Genomic DNA, 21,001 nt, shown 5'->3' on the forward strand with positions numbered 1-21,001 from the left:
GTGTGCGAGCGGCTGAAGAAATGTATTCAGAACTACCTGCAGGTCAACGACACGGGGGAAATTTCAGCAGCGGTGGTCTGGGAAACACTGAAGGCGGTGGTTAGAGGGGAACTGATCTCGATATGGGCCTACAGGGAGAAGGTAGACAGGGCAGAGATGGACTGACTGGTGAAGTCGATACTACAGATCGATAGGAGGTATGCGGAGACCCCAAAGGCAGGGCTTTTAAGGGAACGGCGGAGGCTACAGGCGGAGTTCGGTTTGTTAACCACAGGGAGGGTGGTGGAGCAGCTGAGGAAGGTGAGGGGGGCGTCTATGAGCATGGAGAGAAGGCCAGCAGAATGCTTGCACAGCAGCTTAGAAAGAGGGAGGCAGCCAGGGAGATAGGGAAAGTAAATGATGGAGATGGGAACCGGGTTGGAGATTCAGCAGGGGTGAATAAGGTGTTTAGGGATTTCTACAGTAGGCTGTATGGGTTGAAACCCACAACGGGGCCAGAGGGGATGAGGCACTTCTTAGGGGGGCTGAATTTCCCAAAGGTGGACGGGGAGCTGGTAGAAGGGCTGGGGGCCCCGATCGGGTTGGAAGAGATAGTGGAGGGTCTGAAGGCCATGTAATTGGGTAAAACCCCAGGGCCAGACGGGTACCTAGTGGAGTTCTATAAAAGGTTCTCAGGGATATTGGGACCGTTGTTGATGAGGACGTTCAATGAGGCAAGGGAGAGGGGTGCCACCTCCGACGATGTCACAGGCCACGATTTTGCTGACCCTTAAGCGGGACAAGAACCCGGAGCTGTGTGGGTCCTACAGGCCGATATCCTTGTTGAATGTGGACGCCAAACTGCTGGCCAAAATCTTGTCCTCCAGGATTGAGGATTGTGTTTCTGACGTTATTGGGGAGGACCAGAAAGGGTTTGTTAAGGGTAGGCATTTGGTGGCCAATATAAGGCTAGTAAACGTGATCATGATGCCCCCAGAAGGTAAGGAGGTGGAGGTAATGGTCGCAATGGACGCAGAGAAGGCCTTTGATCAATTGGAATGGGAATATCTGTGGGAAGTACTGGGACGGTTCGGATTTGGGCAGGGCTTTGACTGGGTCAGGTTGCTATCAGGCTCCTGTGGCGAGCGTATGGACGAATAGAACATTGGACTATTTTAGACTGCACCGGGGTATGAGACAGGGATGCCCCCTCTCCCCACTGTTGTTCGCGCTAGCTATAGAGCCACTGGCAATTGCTCGGAGAGCTTCAAGGGGGCTGGAGTGGTCTCGCTTTATGCAAACGACCTGCTTCTGTATGTATCAGACCCAATAGAGGGGATGGAAGAAATCATGAAGATTCTAGGGGAATTTGGCCGGTTTTCGGGATATAAGCTAAATATGGGGAAAAGTGAGATTTATGTGGTCCAGGCGAGGCGATTAGGGGAGCTGCCGTTCAGATTAGTAAGGGGAAGCTTTAGGTATCTAGGCATCCAAGTGGCGCAGGAATGGGACCGGCTGCATAAATTAAATCTGGCCCGGCTAGTAGACCAAACGAAGGACAATTTTCGGAGACGGGACGCGCTTCCATTGTCACTAGCTGGGAGGGTGCAAACGGTGAAGATGACGGTCCTCCTGAGATTCCGGTTTGTATTTCAGTGTCTCCCCATCTTTGTTCCACGGTCCTTTTTGAAACGGGTCAACAAAGTAATCACTGGCTTTGTTTGGGCACCCGCGAGTAAGGAAGGTAATGCTTGAGCGGAGTCGTGGAGAGGGTGGGCTGGCGCTGTCAAATTTTAGTAACTATTACTGGGCGGCAAATATAGCCATGATCAGGAAGTGGGCGGTGGGGTCGGAACGGGAGCTTATGGAGTCAGCTTCATGCAAGGGCACCAGTTTGGGGGCGTGATAACCGCACCTCTGCCTTTCCCGCCGGCACAGTACTCCACCAGCCCCGTGATGGTGTCGGCCCTGAGAGTCTGGGGGCAATGGAAGCATGTGGGAGCAGATGGTGCATCGGTTCAGTCTCCAATCTGTAATAATCACCGGTTCACCCCGGGAAGTATGGATGGGGGGGGGGGGTTCCGGAGATGGCAGAGTGCAGGGATTGAGAGGATGGGGGATATGTTTATAGAGGGGAGCTTTCAGAGTTTGAGGGCGCTGGAGGAGAAGTTTGGATTGCTGAGGGGAAACACATTCAGGTACCTGCAGGTGCGGGCCTTCCTATGTAGACAGATTTCAACCTTCCCGCTCCAGGGTAGGGTAGTTTCCAGAGGGTGAGTAGGAGAAGGGAGCATCTCTGACATTTACAAGGAAGTTATGGGGTCAGAGGAGAGATAGAGGGTGGTTTATGGGCAGACACGTTGAGTAGAGTCAACACGTCCACAACATGTGCCAGGCTCTGCCTGACACAATTCAAGGTTGTTCATCGGGCTCACATGACAGTGGCCCGGATGAGCAGATTCTTTGGGGTGGAAGACGGGTGTGCAAAGTGTGCGGGGTGGCCAGCGAACCATGTCCACATGTTCTGGACATGTCTGAAGCTTGGGGGATTTTGGCAGGGGTTTGCAGATGTCATGTCCACGGTGTTAAAAACAAGGGTGGCACCGAGTCCAGAGGTGGCGATTTTTGGGATGTCGGAAGATCCGGGAATCCAGGAGAGAGGTAGACGTTCTGGCCTTTGCTTCCCTGGTAGTCCGGAGACAGATACTCCGAGCTTGAAGGGACTCAAAGCCCCCAAACCCGGAGACCAAGTTTGCCTTGAGAGGGTCAATGTTAGGGTTCGCCCAGAGGTGGCCACCGTTCGGCGACTTCTTTGCAGAAAATTAATCGTCAGCAGAGGGGGGGGGGGGGGTTAGTTTAGCTTAGAGAAGGGATTAATAAAGGTGGGATCTGTAACTGAGGAAGACACCTTTTGCACTATGTTTATAGATTCATGTACATTGTTTATTTTGTTGTTGTAAAACCAAAAAAACCTCAATAAAATGTTTACAAAAAAAAAAATTCCTCTCATCTCCCCTCTTGTTCATTTGCCAACAGAAAATAAACATAGAGAAAGGTTAAGAAAAGGACTAAAATTGAAGATATCATAAAAGGGTCAATGAGATATACTGACACACAAATGTCTTCTCTTCCCCACCATCACCAAGATTGGCTGATTCAATGACAGGTTTTACAGGCTTGGATCTCTTGACCAATCAGTACAACTCTTATCCTGTTGCTTCAATGAAGGTAATTAGGATCAATACAAACAGATGAGCATATCAGCCATGATAGAATGGCAGAGCAGACTTGATGGGCCGAATGGCCTAATTCTGCTTCTATAACTTCTGAACACTTATGAAATACTGCAAATGAAACATTGTAAAAATTGTACACAAAATGCACAGAAAGCAAAACTGTTTCGAACAGTATTTCAAACAGGTTTATTAGCATTGCGGTTCCTTGATTTTATTAGTCCTCTCTGCACATCTGGATGGTATACAGTTCGCCTGTACGTGATAGCTCACCATTGTAGATCAATCGCTGCTGGACAAAATTACAAAATAACATTTTACATTTTAAAAACGTTTGCCATTTTATTTGCAACTATTTTAAATACAAAGAATATAGACGGATATATTTCCCATTTATAATTTCATGTAAACAAAAGTAGCAGAAATGTGTACAACAGTTTTTTCCCCTCCAATTTGACCAGTCAATGAATTAAATGGTAGTTATTATTGATTAAAAAGTTCTTGCTAATTCATATTAACTAAAGCTCAAACTCCTTAGATCGGTTAACCATTGCAATAAAGTCAATCATCCATCAGTTTATCCCGACCCGGTGCTGAACACTGAATAAAACTTCAAAACATGGTCCCAATGCATTTCCAGAGGCATTAGTTTAGTACAGGATACAATTCGGCTCCGAGGTGCGCTTTTTTTCCGTAGTGAAAAATCTATGCATAATTTGAGGGGGAGGGGGGGAAAGAAATGGGAAAAAAAACCAAATGATTCAGAAACCAATAATTTCCCCCATTTTTCACACATGGTTTAAGCGGCATTAAGGGCAGTCTCATAAAAGGTGGCATGTTGTTCTATCAGACAACTGAACCCCTGTGCTTTAGAGTACATGTCACAATCACATTTTCAAAAACTGCACAGCCAATTACTGACACTGACTGGTAACCATGCTCATTTTCTTCCCCCATTTTTTTTCCTCTTGTACATGGTTAAGTTAATCAGAATAGCAGTTGTTGGAACTGTGTGCAACATTTTTCCCCATTGTGGTGGTTGTTGAAAAAGTAGTCTTGTCAATAGCTTTAATCATTATCTTCTTCCTCTTCTTCACTATCCTCAATTCCCTCACTGTCTTCCTGATCCTCCTCCTCCTCTTCCGTCTCTGGAATATCCCATTGTGGATGAGTTTCTGGTACTTGCTTGGCCTCTTGGACTTCAAACTGAATAAAAAGATGAACAAATTCATGCAAGCACTACAGATAAACAGAAGTAATTTCTCAACTAGGAGTAATTTTAGCCTTGAAGTAAAAAGGAGGTTTAGCATATTTGAAATTATTTCAAGTCTCAAAGAATTTCACCTCCTTTGAGGAATACAATTAAATAGTTATTTTGATCCTCGCCCTCCAACATCAAGTCAAATGATATGAAGTAACTCCCAATTTTAAAAAAATAACTCCCAGCAAGTTACATTACAAATTCCAGCTAAAATGTAGATGGAATGTCTCAATTCCAGCTTTGCGATTACTAATTAACTTCCTGAATATATGAATTGCTGGACCCTCATCACCTCACTCTGGAAGAAATACAGAGCATATTGTACTCAACAAATTTTAACAACTGAAAACATGTTTTCCTTTACAGCTTATGCAGGAGGAGGATGGAGAGAAATATGGGAACCGTCTAACTTTGTTGTTTGAGACAGCCAAACAGTGCTGTGTCACAGGTGAAGGTCAGAAGTGAAGTCAAGTATATTGCAGTGAACTAAATTCTATCAGATTGAATATCTGAACTTTTTTCCTGCAGTGTACTGACTGAATCACTGTCTCGTTCTCCTCCAGATCTTTAAAATCCTGCCTCTTTCAATTCTCCAAAGGCAGTTTTTTTTTTGTCTCACTCAAGACTAACCAACCCAGTTTCTGACTAAGGGAGCCAGTTAGATCAGCTGGTTGGACGGCTGGTTTGTGATATGGAGCCACATCAACAGCATGGAAATCCTGTACCGGCTGAGGTTATTCATGAAGGCCCCACCTTCTCAACCTTGCCCCACACCCGAGGTGTGGTGACCCTCAGATGAAATCACCATCTCAAAAAGGGAGAGGAGCCTATGGTCCTCCTGGGCGACATTCTTTTCAGTTTCTGACAAAAGGTCACTGACCTGAAAAGCAAATCCTGCTGTTCTCTCCAGATGCTGTCAGAGCTTCTGAGTATTTCCAACAATTCCTGTTTCTACAACTTAGTTTTGATGGCTCATCCTTAGTTCTTCAGTTAACAGTGTTAGCCTCACTGCAAGGGAATTTACAAGCCTTGCTACAATTGTACATGCCTTTGGTGAGATTACAACTGGAATAATGTGTACAGTTAAAGGAGGATACATTTATGTGGCATGCATTTAAAAATATTTTTTATGGGAAGTAGACCAGCATTTCTTGCCCATCCCTAATTGGCCTCGAGTAGGTGGTGGTGAGTTGTCTTCTTGAACCGATGCAGTCCATGTGGTGTAGGTACAGCCACAGTGCTGTTAGGGAGGGTTTTCCAGGATTTTGACCAAGTGACAGCGAAGGAGCAATATATTTCCAAATCAGGATAGTGAGTGACTTGGAGGGGAACTTCCATGGTTCCTATGTAATTGCTGCCCTTGTCCTTCTAGATGGTAGTGGTCATGGGTTTGGAAGGCTTTGATTCTCTCTTATTGGAGATGGTCATTACCTGGTACTTGAAGCACAACGGTTACTTGCTACTTGTCAGCCCAAGCCTGGAAATTGTCCAGGTCTTGCTGCATTTGGACATGGACTGCTTCACTGCTAGAGTCGTCATGAACATTACTACCATCAGTCAACATCCCCACATCTGACCTTATGTTGGGAGGAAGGTCATTGATGAAGCAGCTGAAGATGGTTGGGCCTACGACACTACGCTGAGGAACTCCTGTAATGTCGTCCCGGGACCGAGATGACCGACCTCCAATAACCACAACAATCTTCCTTTGTGCCAGTGGAGAGTTTCCCCAGATTTCCATTGACTCCAGTTTTGCCAGGGCTTCTTGATGCCATACTCTATCAGATGCTGCCTTGATCCCAAGGCCAGTCACTCTCACCTCTGGAATTCAGCTCTTTTGTCCATGTTTGAACCAAGATTATGAGGTCAGGAGCTGAGTGACCCTGGGGTTCAGCATTCAACAAAGGTTTACAGGATTGGTTCCAGAGATGAGGCAGGAATCAACGTGGAGAGGCTGTGAACGGAGTCTAGATTCTCTCATATTTAAAAGAATGAAAGGTTTGAAACAGACAAGATTCTGAAGGGCCTTGACAAGATAGACACCTGTTGTTTCCATTAGGTGGGTGAACAAACTCAAGATAAGCGGTCTGGGACTGAAAGGAGGTGAAATTTCTTCTGACGGTTGTGATACTTGGTAGTTCTCTAACCAAGAAGGTTGCACATGTTCCATCATTGAGTATGATCAAGGCTGGGATGGATAGGTTTCTGGTCTCTCAGGAAATCAAGGGACATGGGGAACAAGCAGAAAAGGTGGAAGATCATCCATGATCACATGGAATGGCAGAGCAGACTCAAGGGGCCATATGGTCTACCTCTGCATCTATTTCATTTCTTGTGTTATGTTCATGCCTGAAGTTGTACAGGAAGACACAACCCTCTATGCTGGCTGTAGAACTGGTTGTCAAGAGTGGTGGTCCCACAAGTCGGCACTATAAGATGCAAGGAGATGTAACCAATTTCCAGGCAATCGTTCTGTGTTATGGTCACTGCATGGTAGCTGCAGATGACTCGGCCTCTCTGCTAACACAGGCTCCAGGAAGTCAATTAACCATGGTCATCAGTCAGATGTACCATGGAAGCATTTTGCTGGGTGCAGCTAATCAGATGGCAATATTGGTGGTTCAATCACCCTGACACGACTCTTTGATACAGTACCACTGGTTGTGAGAAGTGGACTTTTTTTCCAGCTAAGCCATGGCATGTTCACTGTTGAGAGATGTAGTTGTGCCTTCTGCAGTCTGGCATCCCTCTCCCAAACATATCAGACAGGGAGGTTGGCAATAAAAGACTCATTGCTGCCAACAGCAGCGTTGGGAGAAAATAATAATTTGGCGCAATGACTCTTGTGAGCCATGTGCCTACAGTGAAACAAAAACTAGTGGTTCAAAGGGTACCAAAAATATAGCCACCTTTTTATTACTATCTAACCTCTCAAGTAATAATAATGATAACCTTTATCAGAAGTAGACTTACATTAATACTGCAATGAAGTTACTGTGAAAAGCCCCTAGTCGCCACACTCCGGTGCCTGTTCGGTTACACAGAGGGAGAATTCAGAATATCTAAATCACCTAACAGCACGTCTTTCGGGACTGGTGGGAGGAAACTGGAGCACCCGGAGGAAACCCACGCAGACACGGGGAGAACATGCAGACTCTGCACACAGCGACCCAAGCCGGGTATTGAACCTTGGACCCTGGTGCTGTGCAGCAACAGTGCGAACCACTGTGCTACCGTGCCACCCATAAAATCACCACCATCCATCAGCTCTGGCCACTCATTTTAAACTTGCTTTGTGCACCCAAGTCAAAAAGATGGAACTGGACCTGAATGACCAACTCATTCAAATTATATTGAAGCACATGCTTTCACTGCTGCCGATTGCCAGTGACAAAATGATGCATCAAGATACAAACTTGTCATATATCTACTGGAATGAAGCCTTTTCTCATTGTATTAATTATGGTTGTTGAAATACAATGAGAAATCAGAGACGACAAATCCTGGGTTACACAGAGCATTTCATCCTCTGACTGCTCAATTATGATGAGCATTAATCTACTAGGTAAATAGAAGCCATACAGAAATTGTCTATTGGAACACAGACAGGTAGCCACAGAAAATCAGAAACAAAAACATTTTTATTTTACCTTTAAAGGTCGGATTAGATCTAAACCCATGTAAGAATCAGACCTCAGGATCACAGAGTATTGATAATTGCCGGGTTTATATGGTGCAGAGAATTTCAATTCAAGCTGGAGGAAAATTGAGACAAGGACATAAGCCGATTTTCATCTTTCATAGCCAATCCAGGTATAGTACTGAGCAACCACAATGATTAAAATCAATGAAAGTAATTAATTATACTACAGCATTGAATTCAATGAAACCAATTAACACTTCTCAAACATTAAAAAAATCAGCTCAAGAAATAAATCTATTTTGTGTAGATATAAATGATCCTACAAAGTTCTCAAAAGATTACATGTTTTCCAGAAAACAGGTTTCTGTTTCTGTGCTTGAGCTTAAAGGTTAAAAGTAAAGCCAAAGTTTCAGTCAAATTTTAATGTTTAAACGGAGCTTTTCTAAATCCACAATGCTCTAAACTGTCCCCTCTCGTTCCTCCTACACTCCATCTACATGCAGTTATGTAATTAAAGTAAACCAACAGAACTGAGATGTTACAACCATGCAATTTGTGTTGAGCTGTACATTTTAAAAACACAAAGTATGACAATAGCAGAATGAACACTGGCCTCTATAAATCTGGTATCAATATTACAGAATGGAATGCATTGACACCCACAGAATTTGACCTTGTTGTGAAGTATAGACATTTTTTTAAAAAGTAAACTGTTTACCTCTTCTTCTTCTTGAAGAGTACATACATGATATGGCATTGATATTAATGCATGTTCTTTCCTGTCTGCGATGTAAAGCCACCACCACTCTTGTTTTTCCTGTCACAAAGAAAAGATTTCTGTGATACACAACTTCTTAGGCGACTGGGATCCACAGTATAACGTCAGGTTCGCAATGTCAGTGCAACAGAAATGCTGATGTCCTCCTTGGAGCAATGGAGGTTGTGGGGAAATATGATAAGAGGTGTGTGTTCAGAGTAGTGCAGCAGAAGCGTGCTGGGCCCATAACCCAGAGGCCGATGGGCTGGAACCATTCTCTGCTATTCACTTTTGGGGGCCAGTTTAGCTGGGTTGGTGGACAACTAGTTTGTGATGCAAAGCGAGGCCAGCGGTGTGGGTTCAATCCCCATACTGGCTGAGGTTATTCTCAATCTTGCCCCTTGCCCGAGGTGTGGTGATCCTCAGGTTAAATCACCACCAGTCAACTTTCCCATTAAAAGGGGAAAGCAGCCTATGGTCACCTGAAATTACAATGTTTTGGTTGGGTGTTGTATGAATTCTTCACATGTCTCCACCCAAGACAATGAGGCTGATATGGAACTGGGGGGGGGGGGGGGGGGGGGGGGGGGGGGGAAAGAAAGAGAGAGAGAGAAAGAAGAGAGACTGCGAGGTCCTCGTGCAAACTGATACAGGGAGTGACAGGTACTGGAAGTGTTGGCAGGTTTAAAAGTGGACATATTTCCAGGTCCGGATGAATTGTGTCTCAGGATGCCAAGGAACGAGAGGGAGGAGATTGCAGGGGCTCTGACCCAAACTTTTAATTCCTCGATGGCCACAGGGGAACTGCCAGAGGACTGGAGAATAGCTAATGTGGTCCCACTATTTAAAAAAGGTTGTAGAGATAAACCAAGCCAATGAGCCTCAGTCACTGGTAGGGAAAGTATTGGAGAAAATTTGGAAGGAGAGAATCTATCTCCATTTGGAGAGGCAAGGTTTGATCAGGGATAGTCAGCATGGCTTTGTCAGAGGGAGGTCATGCCTAACAAATTTGATTGAAATTTTTGAGCATGTGCCTTAATTTACTAAAATCAGCACTCCCCCAATCCAAAACCTTTTTTTTTTTTTTTTGCAACTTGCCCATTTCTTTGTCCATAACAAACTTAAAAATTGTACCATGTTGTGGACGCTATCACCAAAATGCTCCCCCTCAACACCTTAACCACCTGTCCGACTTCATTCCCTAGAATTAGGTCCAGCACTGCGTCATCTAAATATTGAGCTAAAAGGTTCTCCTGTAATATATTCCACTCCATCTAAGCCCTTAAAACAATGACTATCCCAATGAATGTTGGGAAAGTTGAAATCACCCAATATAAATTACCCTATTATTATTTTTACACACCTCTGCGAATTGCACACATTTTCTGCTCACCTCAGTCCTAAAACGTTTACCCCTTGTCCTCAAACTACGACCCCTAGTTCTGGACTCCCCCCACCATCGGGAACATTCTTTCAGAATTTACCCTGTCTAATCCTGTTAGAATTATATAAGCTTCTATGAGATCTGCTCTCATTCTTCTAAACCCCAATGAATATAATCCTGACTTAGTCTCTCCTCATAGGACAGTCCCGCCATCCCAGGAATCAGCCTGGTAAACCTTCGCTGCACTCCCTCCATAGCAAGAACATCCTTCCTCAGATAAGGAGACCACAACTACACAAATAGAGGTGTGGCCTCACCAATGCCCTGTACAATTGCAGTAAAACATGCCAATTCCTATACTCGAATCCTCCCGCTATGAAGGCCAACATACCATTTGCCTTTACTGCCTGACCATTTGCCTTTACTGCCTGTTGTACCTGCGTGCTTACTTTCAGCGACTTCTGCACTGTAATAACTATTAAAAACACCACAAATTATTGATTCTGCTGTTCTTGCTGAGTGTTGTCTGCATGCATCTGATATATGCACACAAAAAATATATACTTAAGAATCCATCTGTGCAGGTTGTTAGCAGTATGAAAACAGAACCTCAATCAATGCATGTATTCAAATGGTAGAGTCAGATCACGGCATTGAATCGAATCATTCGAACCGTATACACAATACAGATCAATGCTGACTTTGCACGAACCTCAGGAAAGTATAGAGTATGAACTGGGTGGGTAATCTTCGATTTGGTTTCTAGTAGGGCCCGCTCTCTTCTTTGGATACTTTGCTGTAGTGCTTCCCATTCCTATTTGAAAAGAAATGCATTAGAAATCATAATTTTCACCTACAATATGAAAACATGTAGAATTTTATACATAATTCCGATCATTCAATTCTGTAAACTCTCACTTTTCCTCTCTCGGGTTTCTTAGCAGTTGAAAATATGAATGATAATGAGCTAGCCTTTCAACTTCATATGAGCCATGGAACACAAGGCCGCAAATTGAGATGTGCATCCATTCAGTTTTCCAACAACTGAGATTAGAAATTCAACGAGTCAGGAGAACTCAAAATTTAATTCCACCTCTCAGGAGCAGCTAGTTGGTGCTCCCTTGTGCTGTGCTAGTATGTTGACTTGGCAGGTGATTTGGAGTAAGGACACTGAAGGTACTTTAATAGACTTGGAGGCAAGTCCTTTGATAATCTATTCATTAAAGACTTCAAAAAATTAACTAAAATGCACTCACATGAAATAGACAGGAAACATCATTCTGCTATAAACACTTGCTGGTATTCATTTCAATCTTGATCATTAGCACCTCTAAAAAGCAAAGATGAAGTTTGCCTTCATCCAAGGTAATGCTCACCAAGTAGGGTGTGAATTCCTATTCATAACCACTTTCTGCAGATCCTTTAATGGTCAAAGTTCATGAGGTGGAAATTAAGGAAGACATTAAGAGAAGGCGGAGAATGTGGTCTCACGGCGCCAAGGAACTGGATTTGGTCTCGACCCGGGTCACTGTCCATTAGGAGTTTGAACATTCTCCCCATGTCTAAGTGGTTCTCACCCCCATAAACCAAAAAGACGTGGAGGATTGGTGGATTGGCCACACTAAATTGCCTCTTAATTGGGAAAAAAAAATTGAGAACTCAATTTATTAAAAAAGAAAAGGTGGAGAATAGTCAATTGTCGGGAGAAGGGGATAGAAAGCACAAGAGACTGCAGTCTGATGAATTTGAATGATGGTTCGGAGGGGAAGGGGGCTAGGTATAGGGAGAAAGGACAAAAAAAAAAATCAAAACTTGGTGTCGGGGGACAGGAAGCTAAAATTAGTTAGCAATAATGTCCTCTAGACTTGATGACCCCAACGCACTCCTGGCTGGCCTTCCACAGTCTATATTCTATCTTCCGTAAACTTTGTGGTCATTCAAAATTCTGCTGCTGTCTTAATACGCACCAAGTCCCATTCCCCTTTTACCCCTCTGCTCATTGACCTATCCTGATCAAGCAACATCTTGATTTTAAATTTTTCGTCCTTCAGTTGTCCAGGCCCCAAACTCGGAATACCATTCTTAAACCTCACTTCTCTCCTCCGCGACTCTCCTTAAAATCTACCTCTTTAACAAAGATTTTGATCATCTGGCCTAGTAACTCCGAAATGGCTTAACCCTCTGTGAAACAACGTGGGACGTTTTACCTGGGGTCATCAAGTTGTGATGGCCGACTAGTGCGATTTGAAGGTGGGCATCATTGGCAACAACAGCATTTATTGCCCATCCTAATTGCCCTTCAGAAGGTGGTGATAGGCTGCCTTCTTGAACCACTGCAGTCCATGTGGTGTAGGCACACCCATCACACTATTAGACGGAGTTCCAGGACTTTGGCCCAGCAGTGAAGGAACAGCGATATATTTCCAAGTCGGGATGTTCATAGATTATCATAGAATTTACAGTGCAGAAGGAGGCCATTCGGCCCATCGAGTCTGCACCGGCTCTTGTTGTGTGATTTGGAGGGGAACTTGCAGGTGGTGGTGCTCCCGTGTATCGGCTGCCCTTGTCCTTCTAGGTGGTAGAGGTTGAAGGTTTGGAAGGTGCTGTCTAAGAATTGCTTCAGTGCATCTTATAGATGGCAGACACTGCTGCTTCCGTGCGTTGGTGGTGGAGGGAGTGGATGTTGGAGGGAGTGGATGTTGGAGGTGGTGGATGTGGTGTTGATCAAGGAGGCTGCTTTATTTGCTTGATTGGCACAAGAGTGTGCTTGGACATCAATGAGCAAAAAAATTCAATATATTCAAGTGAATTGTGGGTTTTGTGCAATGTTTCTCCTCTTCGAAAATAATCAACAGGTGTACAGTTCTAGTACAATAACTTTCTACCAAAGAATTAACGGTGCACAGTTCTAGTACAATAACTTTCTACCATCTCTAGACACCGAGTGATAAAAGGATTTTTAGCCACAGGAAACACTACAGTGGTCTCTCATCCTAAGATGAGAGCGGGTGCAGAGGAGATTTACCAGGATGTTGCCTGGTATGGAGGGAAAATCTTATGAGGAAAGGCTGATGGACTTGAGGTTGTTTTCGTTGGAGAGAAGAAGGTTAAGAGGAGACTTAATAGAGGCATACAAAATGATCAGGGGGTTGGATAGGGTGGACAGTGAGAGCCTTCTCCCGCGGATGGATATGGCTGGCACGAGGGGACATAACTTTAAACTGAGGGGTAATAGATATAGGACAGAGGTCAGAGGTAGGTTCTTTACGCAAAGAGTAGTGAGGCCGTGGAATGCCCTACCTGCTACAGTAGTGAACTCGCCAACATTGAGGGCATTTAAAAGTTTATTGGATAAACATATGGATGATAATAGCATAGTGTAGGTTAGATGGCTTTTGTTTCGGTGCAACATCGTGGGCCGAAGGGCCTGTACTGCGCTGTATTGTTCTATGTTCTATAAGATGACGGCAGTGTTGCCAATGGCTGCTAGTAGGTATTCAAGGAGCCCACTGTCCACAGTGAAGATATGGAATCAGTTGGAGGCGGCATTTTAGGGTGGAAGGGATGTTGGTGCTAACGCCGCTGTGCGAGAATCATGAGTTTGAGCCGGTGGGGGGTGGATAGTGTACACAGGCGGTGGAGAGAAGTGGGGCTGGTCAAGGTGAGGGATCTGTATTTGGAGGAAGGGCTCGCCAGTCTGGAGGAGTGAGTTCAGGTATCTGAAGGTTAGGGACTTTGCGCGAAAGGTCTGGAGGAGGTTCCCTAGGTTGCCGGGATACACCTGCTGGAGCGACTGCTGCTCCCGGATGTGGAAAGGGAGGGAAGAATTGGGGATATATACAAGTGGCTGGGAGAGCAGGGAGGTGAGCAGGTGGTGAAGATCAAGGAGAAATGGGAAGCCGAGTTGGGAGGGCAGATCAATTGTGAAGTATGGAGGGAGGCACTGCGTAGGGCAAACAGGACCTCATGTACAAGGATGAGCCTGATACAGTTTAAGGTGGTGCATAGGGTGCTTATGATTCGGGCAAGAATGAGTGGGTTCTTTCAGTGGTAGCAGACGAGTGTAAGAGGGGTGGGCGGGGACCAGCGAATCACAGGCACATGTTTTGGGGTTGTGAAAAATTGGGAAGATTCTCGGCGGGAGTGTTCGCGATAGTGGAGGAGGTGGAGGACCCGGACCCTTTAGTGGTGATATTTGGGCTCTCGGAGGAGCAGGGGCTCATGGAGAGGAGGAAGGCGGATGTCTTGGCCTCTCTGATTGCATGGCGGAGAATTTTGCTCGAGTGGCGGTCGACATCACCACATAGAACATAGAACAATACAGCGCAGTACAGGCCCTTCGGCCCACGATGTTGCACCGAAACAAAAGCCATCTAACCTACACTATGTCATTATCATCCATATGCTTATCCAATAAACTTTTAAATGCCCTCAATGTTGGCGAGTTCACTACTGTTGCAGGTAGGGCATTCCACAGCCTCACCACTGGGGGTAGCAGCTTGGTTGGGTGACCTGTATGACTTCCTGCGATTAGAGAAGATAAAGTATGAGTTAAGGGGCTCTTCAGGGGGGTTTCATAGATTATCATAGATAGATTATCATAGATAGATTATCATAGAATTTACAGTGCAGAAGGAGGCCATTCAGCCCATCGAGTCTGCACCGGCTCTTGGAAAGAGCACCTTACCCAAGGTCCACACCTCCACCCTAACCCCATAACCCAGTAGCCCCACCCAACATTAAGGGCAATTTTGGACACTAAGGGCAATTTAGCATGGCCAATCCACCTAACCTGCACATCTTTTGACTGTGGGAGGAAACCGGAGCACCCGGAGGAAACCCACGCACACACGGGGAGAATGTGCAGGCTCCGCACAGACAGTGACCCAAACCGGGAATCGAACCTGGGACCCTGGAGCTGTGAAGCAATATTGCTATCCACAATGCTACCGTGCTGCCCCATGGGTTTGAGGAAAGGTGGGGGGTGTTTGTGACTGTGTTTGAGGGTCTGTTCGTCAGGGGGGGGGGGGAGAGAAAAGAGAGAAAGAGGAAAAATCGGCCCAGGCTCTGTAGTTGATTGTATGTTGCCCTGGGTGTTTGTTCACTGTAACCGGTTTTGATACATGTTTGTAATAAAATACATTTTTTTTTTAAAGCGGTCACTCATCCTGTCGTTATCCATATCACAAGCACTGCCCAACAGGTTGTGCATTGATCGATTCATCCTTTTCCAACCAAGGCCTTTTGGGTCCAACTGTATATCCTGTTCAATCGAAACCCAATAATCAAGTCATCAGGAAACACTGGCACTCTTTGACCAAGGATTAGTACAAGGTTAGAATCAGGAAATGACCATCAGGCCCAGCCAGAATATCATGTTTGAGCATTATCCCATTTACCTTACTTCTCACTGAAATTGCAATCTGACTCCATAAACATGTCTAGTTGCCTCCTGAAAGCATCTCTACCAGGGTCATCCAACATACAGCCCCTGGGCTTCAATGCAGCCCACCAAGGGTTTCTGTCCGGACGACAGACCAGTGATCACAATTCAGGAAAGTAAAAGTGGAAGTGACAAAATTCTGAAAGGAGGTGCTTCCTCCAATCACAGGCTGGTTCCCCACCATGTTTGCTGCTCCTGGCGAGTGCGGGAGAGAAGCAGTCAGTGCCGAGGAGCAGGCAGGGGGAAGGTAAGTGGAGCCTGAGACCGGAGCTGGTCCATGATTTCTTACTCATTAAGATTGCATTTCACAACTAAAAGCTTTGAAACCAAAAATGGCAACACTTAACTCAGCAGCATCAAAATGCACCAATTTCCCTTCCTCTCTTGTTTTAGAGCAATTTGAAATAGTTCCATGATTCTGTAGTCACAGTGGAAGGATAATATAATTTCACTGTCAGGACTTGAACTGGAAGTAAAAAGGACACTCCCGGAAAGTGACATCCTCGGTTTGTCTATAGATCCTATTTACGCAGTTTGGCATTAATGAAAAGCTGTTTTACGCAATGTGAATGCATCGTAAAAGGTCATTTAGTTTGGACAATTAGAAATTCAGATTTCTTTGGCAGGGAAGGGTTCAAATTGCCTTTAGAATATTCAAGTTAAATGCTGCATCAATTTCTGCTGGAGCTTAAATAAAACATTCTCCCCCCAAAAAAATAATGCCTTGACTCCAGCTAACCATCAGTCCAAATGAAAAGTTAACGTATCTCCCCCACATTTCCGTTTGATCTCTGAAATGGGACTCGCATGGAGCAAGTTCAGAGCTGCCAATCATTTCGATGAAAACGTTGGAACTTTTTACTCTCGAAGTGATTGTTGACAATAAAAACAAACAAAAAGGATTTTAAAACAAATGGCTACGAAAAGCTGGTCTTGAACATAGCTGCTTAGAATCGGAGCCAACACACGGTGAGAGTAGTTTGCTTTTCATCCATAATCAAACAATAATCAAGTTACAGGCAAGTTTATACTTGTAAACGATACGGCTTCTAGTAATCTACATTAATACTTTTTTTTTATAAACGTAGTCGTGCATGGAATGTTGACATCGCTGACTAGGCCAACATTTATTGCTCATCCTAATATTGCCCTTCAGAAGGTAGCGGTGAATTGCCTTCCTGAACCACTGCAGTCCATGTAGTGTAGGAACACGCAAAGTGCGATCAGAGAGGGACTTTGAGGATTTTAGCCCAGCAACAGTGAAGGAATAGCAATATACTGCAAGTCCAGTTGGAGAGAGACTTGGAAGGGAACGTGCAGGTGGTGGTGTTCCCATGCATCAGCTTCCCTTGTACTAGGTGGCAGAGATGTTGGAATGATTTGTTTAGTTGCTGCAGTTCAAGATGGGGTACATGGTGCACACAGCTGCCACTGTACATCACTGATGGAGGAAGTGGAGTGAGTGTGGTGGACGATATGTAAATCAAGTGGGCTGCTTTGTCCTGGATGATGTTGAGCTTCTGGAGTGTTGTTGGAGCTGCACTGCTTTGGTAAGTCAGGAGCTGAGTTATATACTGCAGAGCTTCCAGCCTCTGACCTGTTCTTCTAGCCACAGAATTCCTGGTCGAATCCGGTTTCTGGTCAATGGCAAATAACCCCCTGGATGTTGATAGTGGGATTCAGCAATGAGCTGGAATGGGTCAAGGGAGCAGCTAACTACCACCATGGGTGGCACGGTAGCACAGTGGTTAGCACTGTTGATTCACAGCGACAGGGTCCCAGGTTCGATTCCCGGCTTGGGTCACTGTCTGTGCGGCGTCTGCACCTTCTCCCCGTGTCTGCGTGGGTTTCCTCCAGCAGCTCCGGTTTCCTCCCACAAGTCCTGAAAGACATGCTGTTAAGATAATTTGGACATTCTGAATTCTCCCACCGTGTACCCGATCAGGCGCCAGAATGTGGCGACTAGGGGTTTTTCATGGTAACTTCATTGCAGTGTTAATGTAGCCATGATGTGGAGATGCCGGTGTTGGACTGGGGTGGGCACAGTAAGAAGTCTTACAACACAAGGTTAAAGTCCAACAGGTTTGTTTGGAATCACTAGCTTTCGGAACGCAGCTCCTTCATCAGGGGACTCACCTGAGGAAGGAGCTGCACTCCGAAAGCTAGTGATACCAAACAAACCAGTTGGACTTTACCTGGTGTTGTAAGACTTCTTGCAGTGTTGTGACAATAAAGATTATTATTCTCAGGGCAGCACGGTGGCGTAGTGGGTAGCACTGCTGCCTCATGGTGCCGAGGTCCCAGGTTCGATCCCGGCTCTGGGTCGCTGTCCGAGTGGAATTTGCACATTCTCCCCGTGTTGTGTGGGTTTCGCTCCCACAACCCAAAGATGTGCAGGGTAGGTGGATTGGCCATGCTAAATTGCCCCTTAATTGGAAAAAATGAATTGGCACTAAATTTATTATTTTTTAAAAATAGTTATTCTCAAGGACAATTAGCAATGGACTATACACACTAAACTTGCCAGCGATACCCACATCCCATGAATGAATAAAAACCCCAAATTTTCGAAACTCAAGGGAAAACAAATTAAGTTTCAAAAATCCCTGCCTTCCTAATTTATCCATTTTAGCACCATTTTTGGTTCAGTGAGGTTTGCTTGTTTATTTATTATACTTCTGTGTAGCACCTTGGGAAGTTTTTCTATTTCAGAAATATATGCAAATAGAAGTTTGCGTTTGAGTAATTCACCCTACTATTTTTAGGCCACAAATCAATGATGCATGCAAGTAGGAGGTCACAAAGCTTGTACAGCTGCACGTGTGCCAGTGCAAACCATTATTGAATAAGACGAAGGGCCAATGACTGATTTAGTTCTCACATTTTGTTGAATCTTATCAAATTATGATTTGCTAGTTTTACTGCTGTCAAAATTCACTCACTGCTTCATCGTCCTTCTCTTCATGCTCTGTTTCTTTGTCACTATCATCATCCTTCTCACTTTGGGAATCTTTGTTGGTTGTCTCTTCCTCAGAATCACTCCCTTTATCTGATAATTCATCCTCATCCTCGTCCCGGTTTGCTGGATCCTAGATTTAAAAATATCTTTTAAAAATATCGATCTGCATCACAAAAAATTGCATATTTGTGCTGACATTTCTTGTGATGATGGACTTGAGACCTAGATCTGGAAACTGTAAAAGAAAGCAAGACTTAAGAGCTTACGCTGATTTAAAAGCTACAGGGGAAAGTTGTTAAATAGTTCTTCAATAACGGCAATGAATTTACCAGTTGCCTTTCCTGTCCCCAGCGCAGTAAAACAAACATCTAGATCTTTCACCCTTCTCTTTTCACCCGTATATGTGACAACATAACTGCCACCGTATGATGTGTTTTTTTCTTCAATCTTAAATAATGCTGTTCATATTTCCTGTTTTGGTTACATATTTATTTTTTGAACGATAAAATTTCAGAGAAAGTGTTAAAAAAAAAAAAAAAAGAGTTCTGTACATTTACCCAAGGCCCTTTCCAGTCAGGTCAAAGCAGTTGGCATGTTGTCAATAGCCCGGTTGTGAAAAGAGCTCTCATTTTGAGAACTGTGTTCATGTTTACTTCAAGAACAACGTAGGATTGTGAAAAGAGCCTTCATCTGGTTTGCTCCATTCACCTCCTTTGCTTTGCTAATATTTCTTAGTACTATCTAAACAACCAGGAGATGAATTTCAGATCAGGCCAGTCCGGGTAGAAGTCAGGTCCAGTCATCTATACTTTTTATTAAATTTACAGTGTGCAGGAGGTAAAGATTTTGTTAATAAACACAAAAGAAAGAATAGGTATAAAAGTTGTGTGTGATTACTCTATTGATGTTGTAAATTTAGTCCCAGCCGATAAATTTTCTTTTTAAAAAACTAATTAGCAATGTAATGCAACTTCACCATCAAAATATTTCAAAATTATTTTGCATGACTTCAACGATTATTATTGGAAATAATAGAAATCGTTTTGAATCAAGGACGCAGAAGAAAATGCAGATTTCAGAAGGGTGGTAACTGGATGAGAGTTGAACATTGATGGCAATCAAATGAATATTTCATCTTATTTGATGATGCCAATGGGGCGGTGAACCTCCAGTTGCTTGCTATATACTTCAGTTAGAAACACCAGAGTGCAATCCTGCCATCTAGAGGACTTTCTGCTAAACACACATCTTGCTAAACACACATGATCCTAGACAGAACATGGACTAAAGCAGCTGATTTCAACATTGGAAGAAACAAACCTATAATTAATAAAGATTTCCTTGGGGCTGGTGAAAGCTACTTCAGGACTCTGCTCAGGTTAGATGATCAGTTTAAAAAAATAATAATAATGATTGCTACATCATCCAGGACATCGACAAGTTTACAATCTACACAATCAAATCATTATAACAGTCAGCACATAATATATTGAGTCAGAGGGTTCGTTGTTTCACATTCAAAACCCATTGGAGGAGATTTCTCAACTTCCCGCTCCACTCCAAATGCATTCGCATACACAGTTCAGTGGAAGTGGCATTTATGGCATTTAATAGTTTGGTGGGATGCTTTGGTAACTTTTAGACTGACACGGACCATTGTTTATGCGAAAGGCCAGCAAAACCCAGCAACAGGCTACAGTGTGTTCAGAATCAAGTGTCCCTCAACATGGTGTCAAATCCAACCCATGGCAATTGCCACTGTACTTTTGAAAAACAGTTTAATTGGTTGAAGTCATGTTGGAATGCACACAGTACTCGGTAATACCCTAGGTTTTTTGGTGCTGCATATCTTTGGTTAAAAATATTCGGCATTAAAAGCACATTAGCAGCATCTTTAACATTGTGCCCTGTAATTTCCCTTTACTGTGTGTGGACCGTTTTGTGCACTATGTGGTTCCTTTAAAATTACTGCGCCACCACACATCTTAATGGAACTGCCCTTAATCCCCCACATATTCCCTGCACAGCTCAGAGGAAAGTTAACACAAAGTTATAATTCACACTGAATAAGAATATTGCGATTCACCTATACAGAAATGTATGAAAAGCAGAGATGTTTTAAAGCAATAAAGTGAAAATGATCATTTGCATAGTGATTGGAATGGATGCACTACAATAGGTGTAAAAATGCTCTCTGCATTAGAAAACAGTGCAGCTCTGAAATCCACATTCTCAAAGTCAGGTAGAGGGAGTTCACTGGAGTCAAACCGTAAGCGGAACAAAACCTGCATTTTGCACGCTTCTGGTCACTAAAATCTGGTGTGCCTTGGCAATAACTCAGC

At 44.1% G+C, this 21,001-nt stretch overlaps 1 protein-coding gene across 1 annotated transcript in view; it reads right to left on the reverse strand.

The window, feature by feature from the left end:
* Positions 1-2,900: 2,900 nt before the first annotated feature.
* Positions 2,901-21,001, reverse strand: part of sec63 (SEC63 homolog, protein translocation regulator) — a 141,356-nt gene continuing 123,255 nt past the window's right edge. Inside the window, exons 17-21 of the mRNA XM_072499956.1 lie at positions 18,643-18,789; positions 10,970-11,071; positions 8,835-8,933; positions 8,124-8,228; positions 2,901-4,418 (exon numbers count right to left, since the gene is read on the reverse strand). Coding sequence (XP_072356057.1) covers positions 4,281-4,418; positions 8,124-8,228; positions 8,835-8,933; positions 10,970-11,071; positions 18,643-18,789 — 591 coding nt within the window. The 3' untranslated portion in view covers positions 2,901-4,280. The remainder of the gene's footprint in view (positions 4,419-8,123; positions 8,229-8,834; positions 8,934-10,969; positions 11,072-18,642; positions 18,790-21,001) is intronic.

This window comes from Scyliorhinus torazame, chromosome 4, assembly GCF_047496885.1.
Source record: "Scyliorhinus torazame isolate Kashiwa2021f chromosome 4, sScyTor2.1, whole genome shotgun sequence".
Taxonomy (NCBI): domain Eukaryota; kingdom Metazoa; phylum Chordata; class Chondrichthyes; order Carcharhiniformes; family Scyliorhinidae; genus Scyliorhinus; species Scyliorhinus torazame.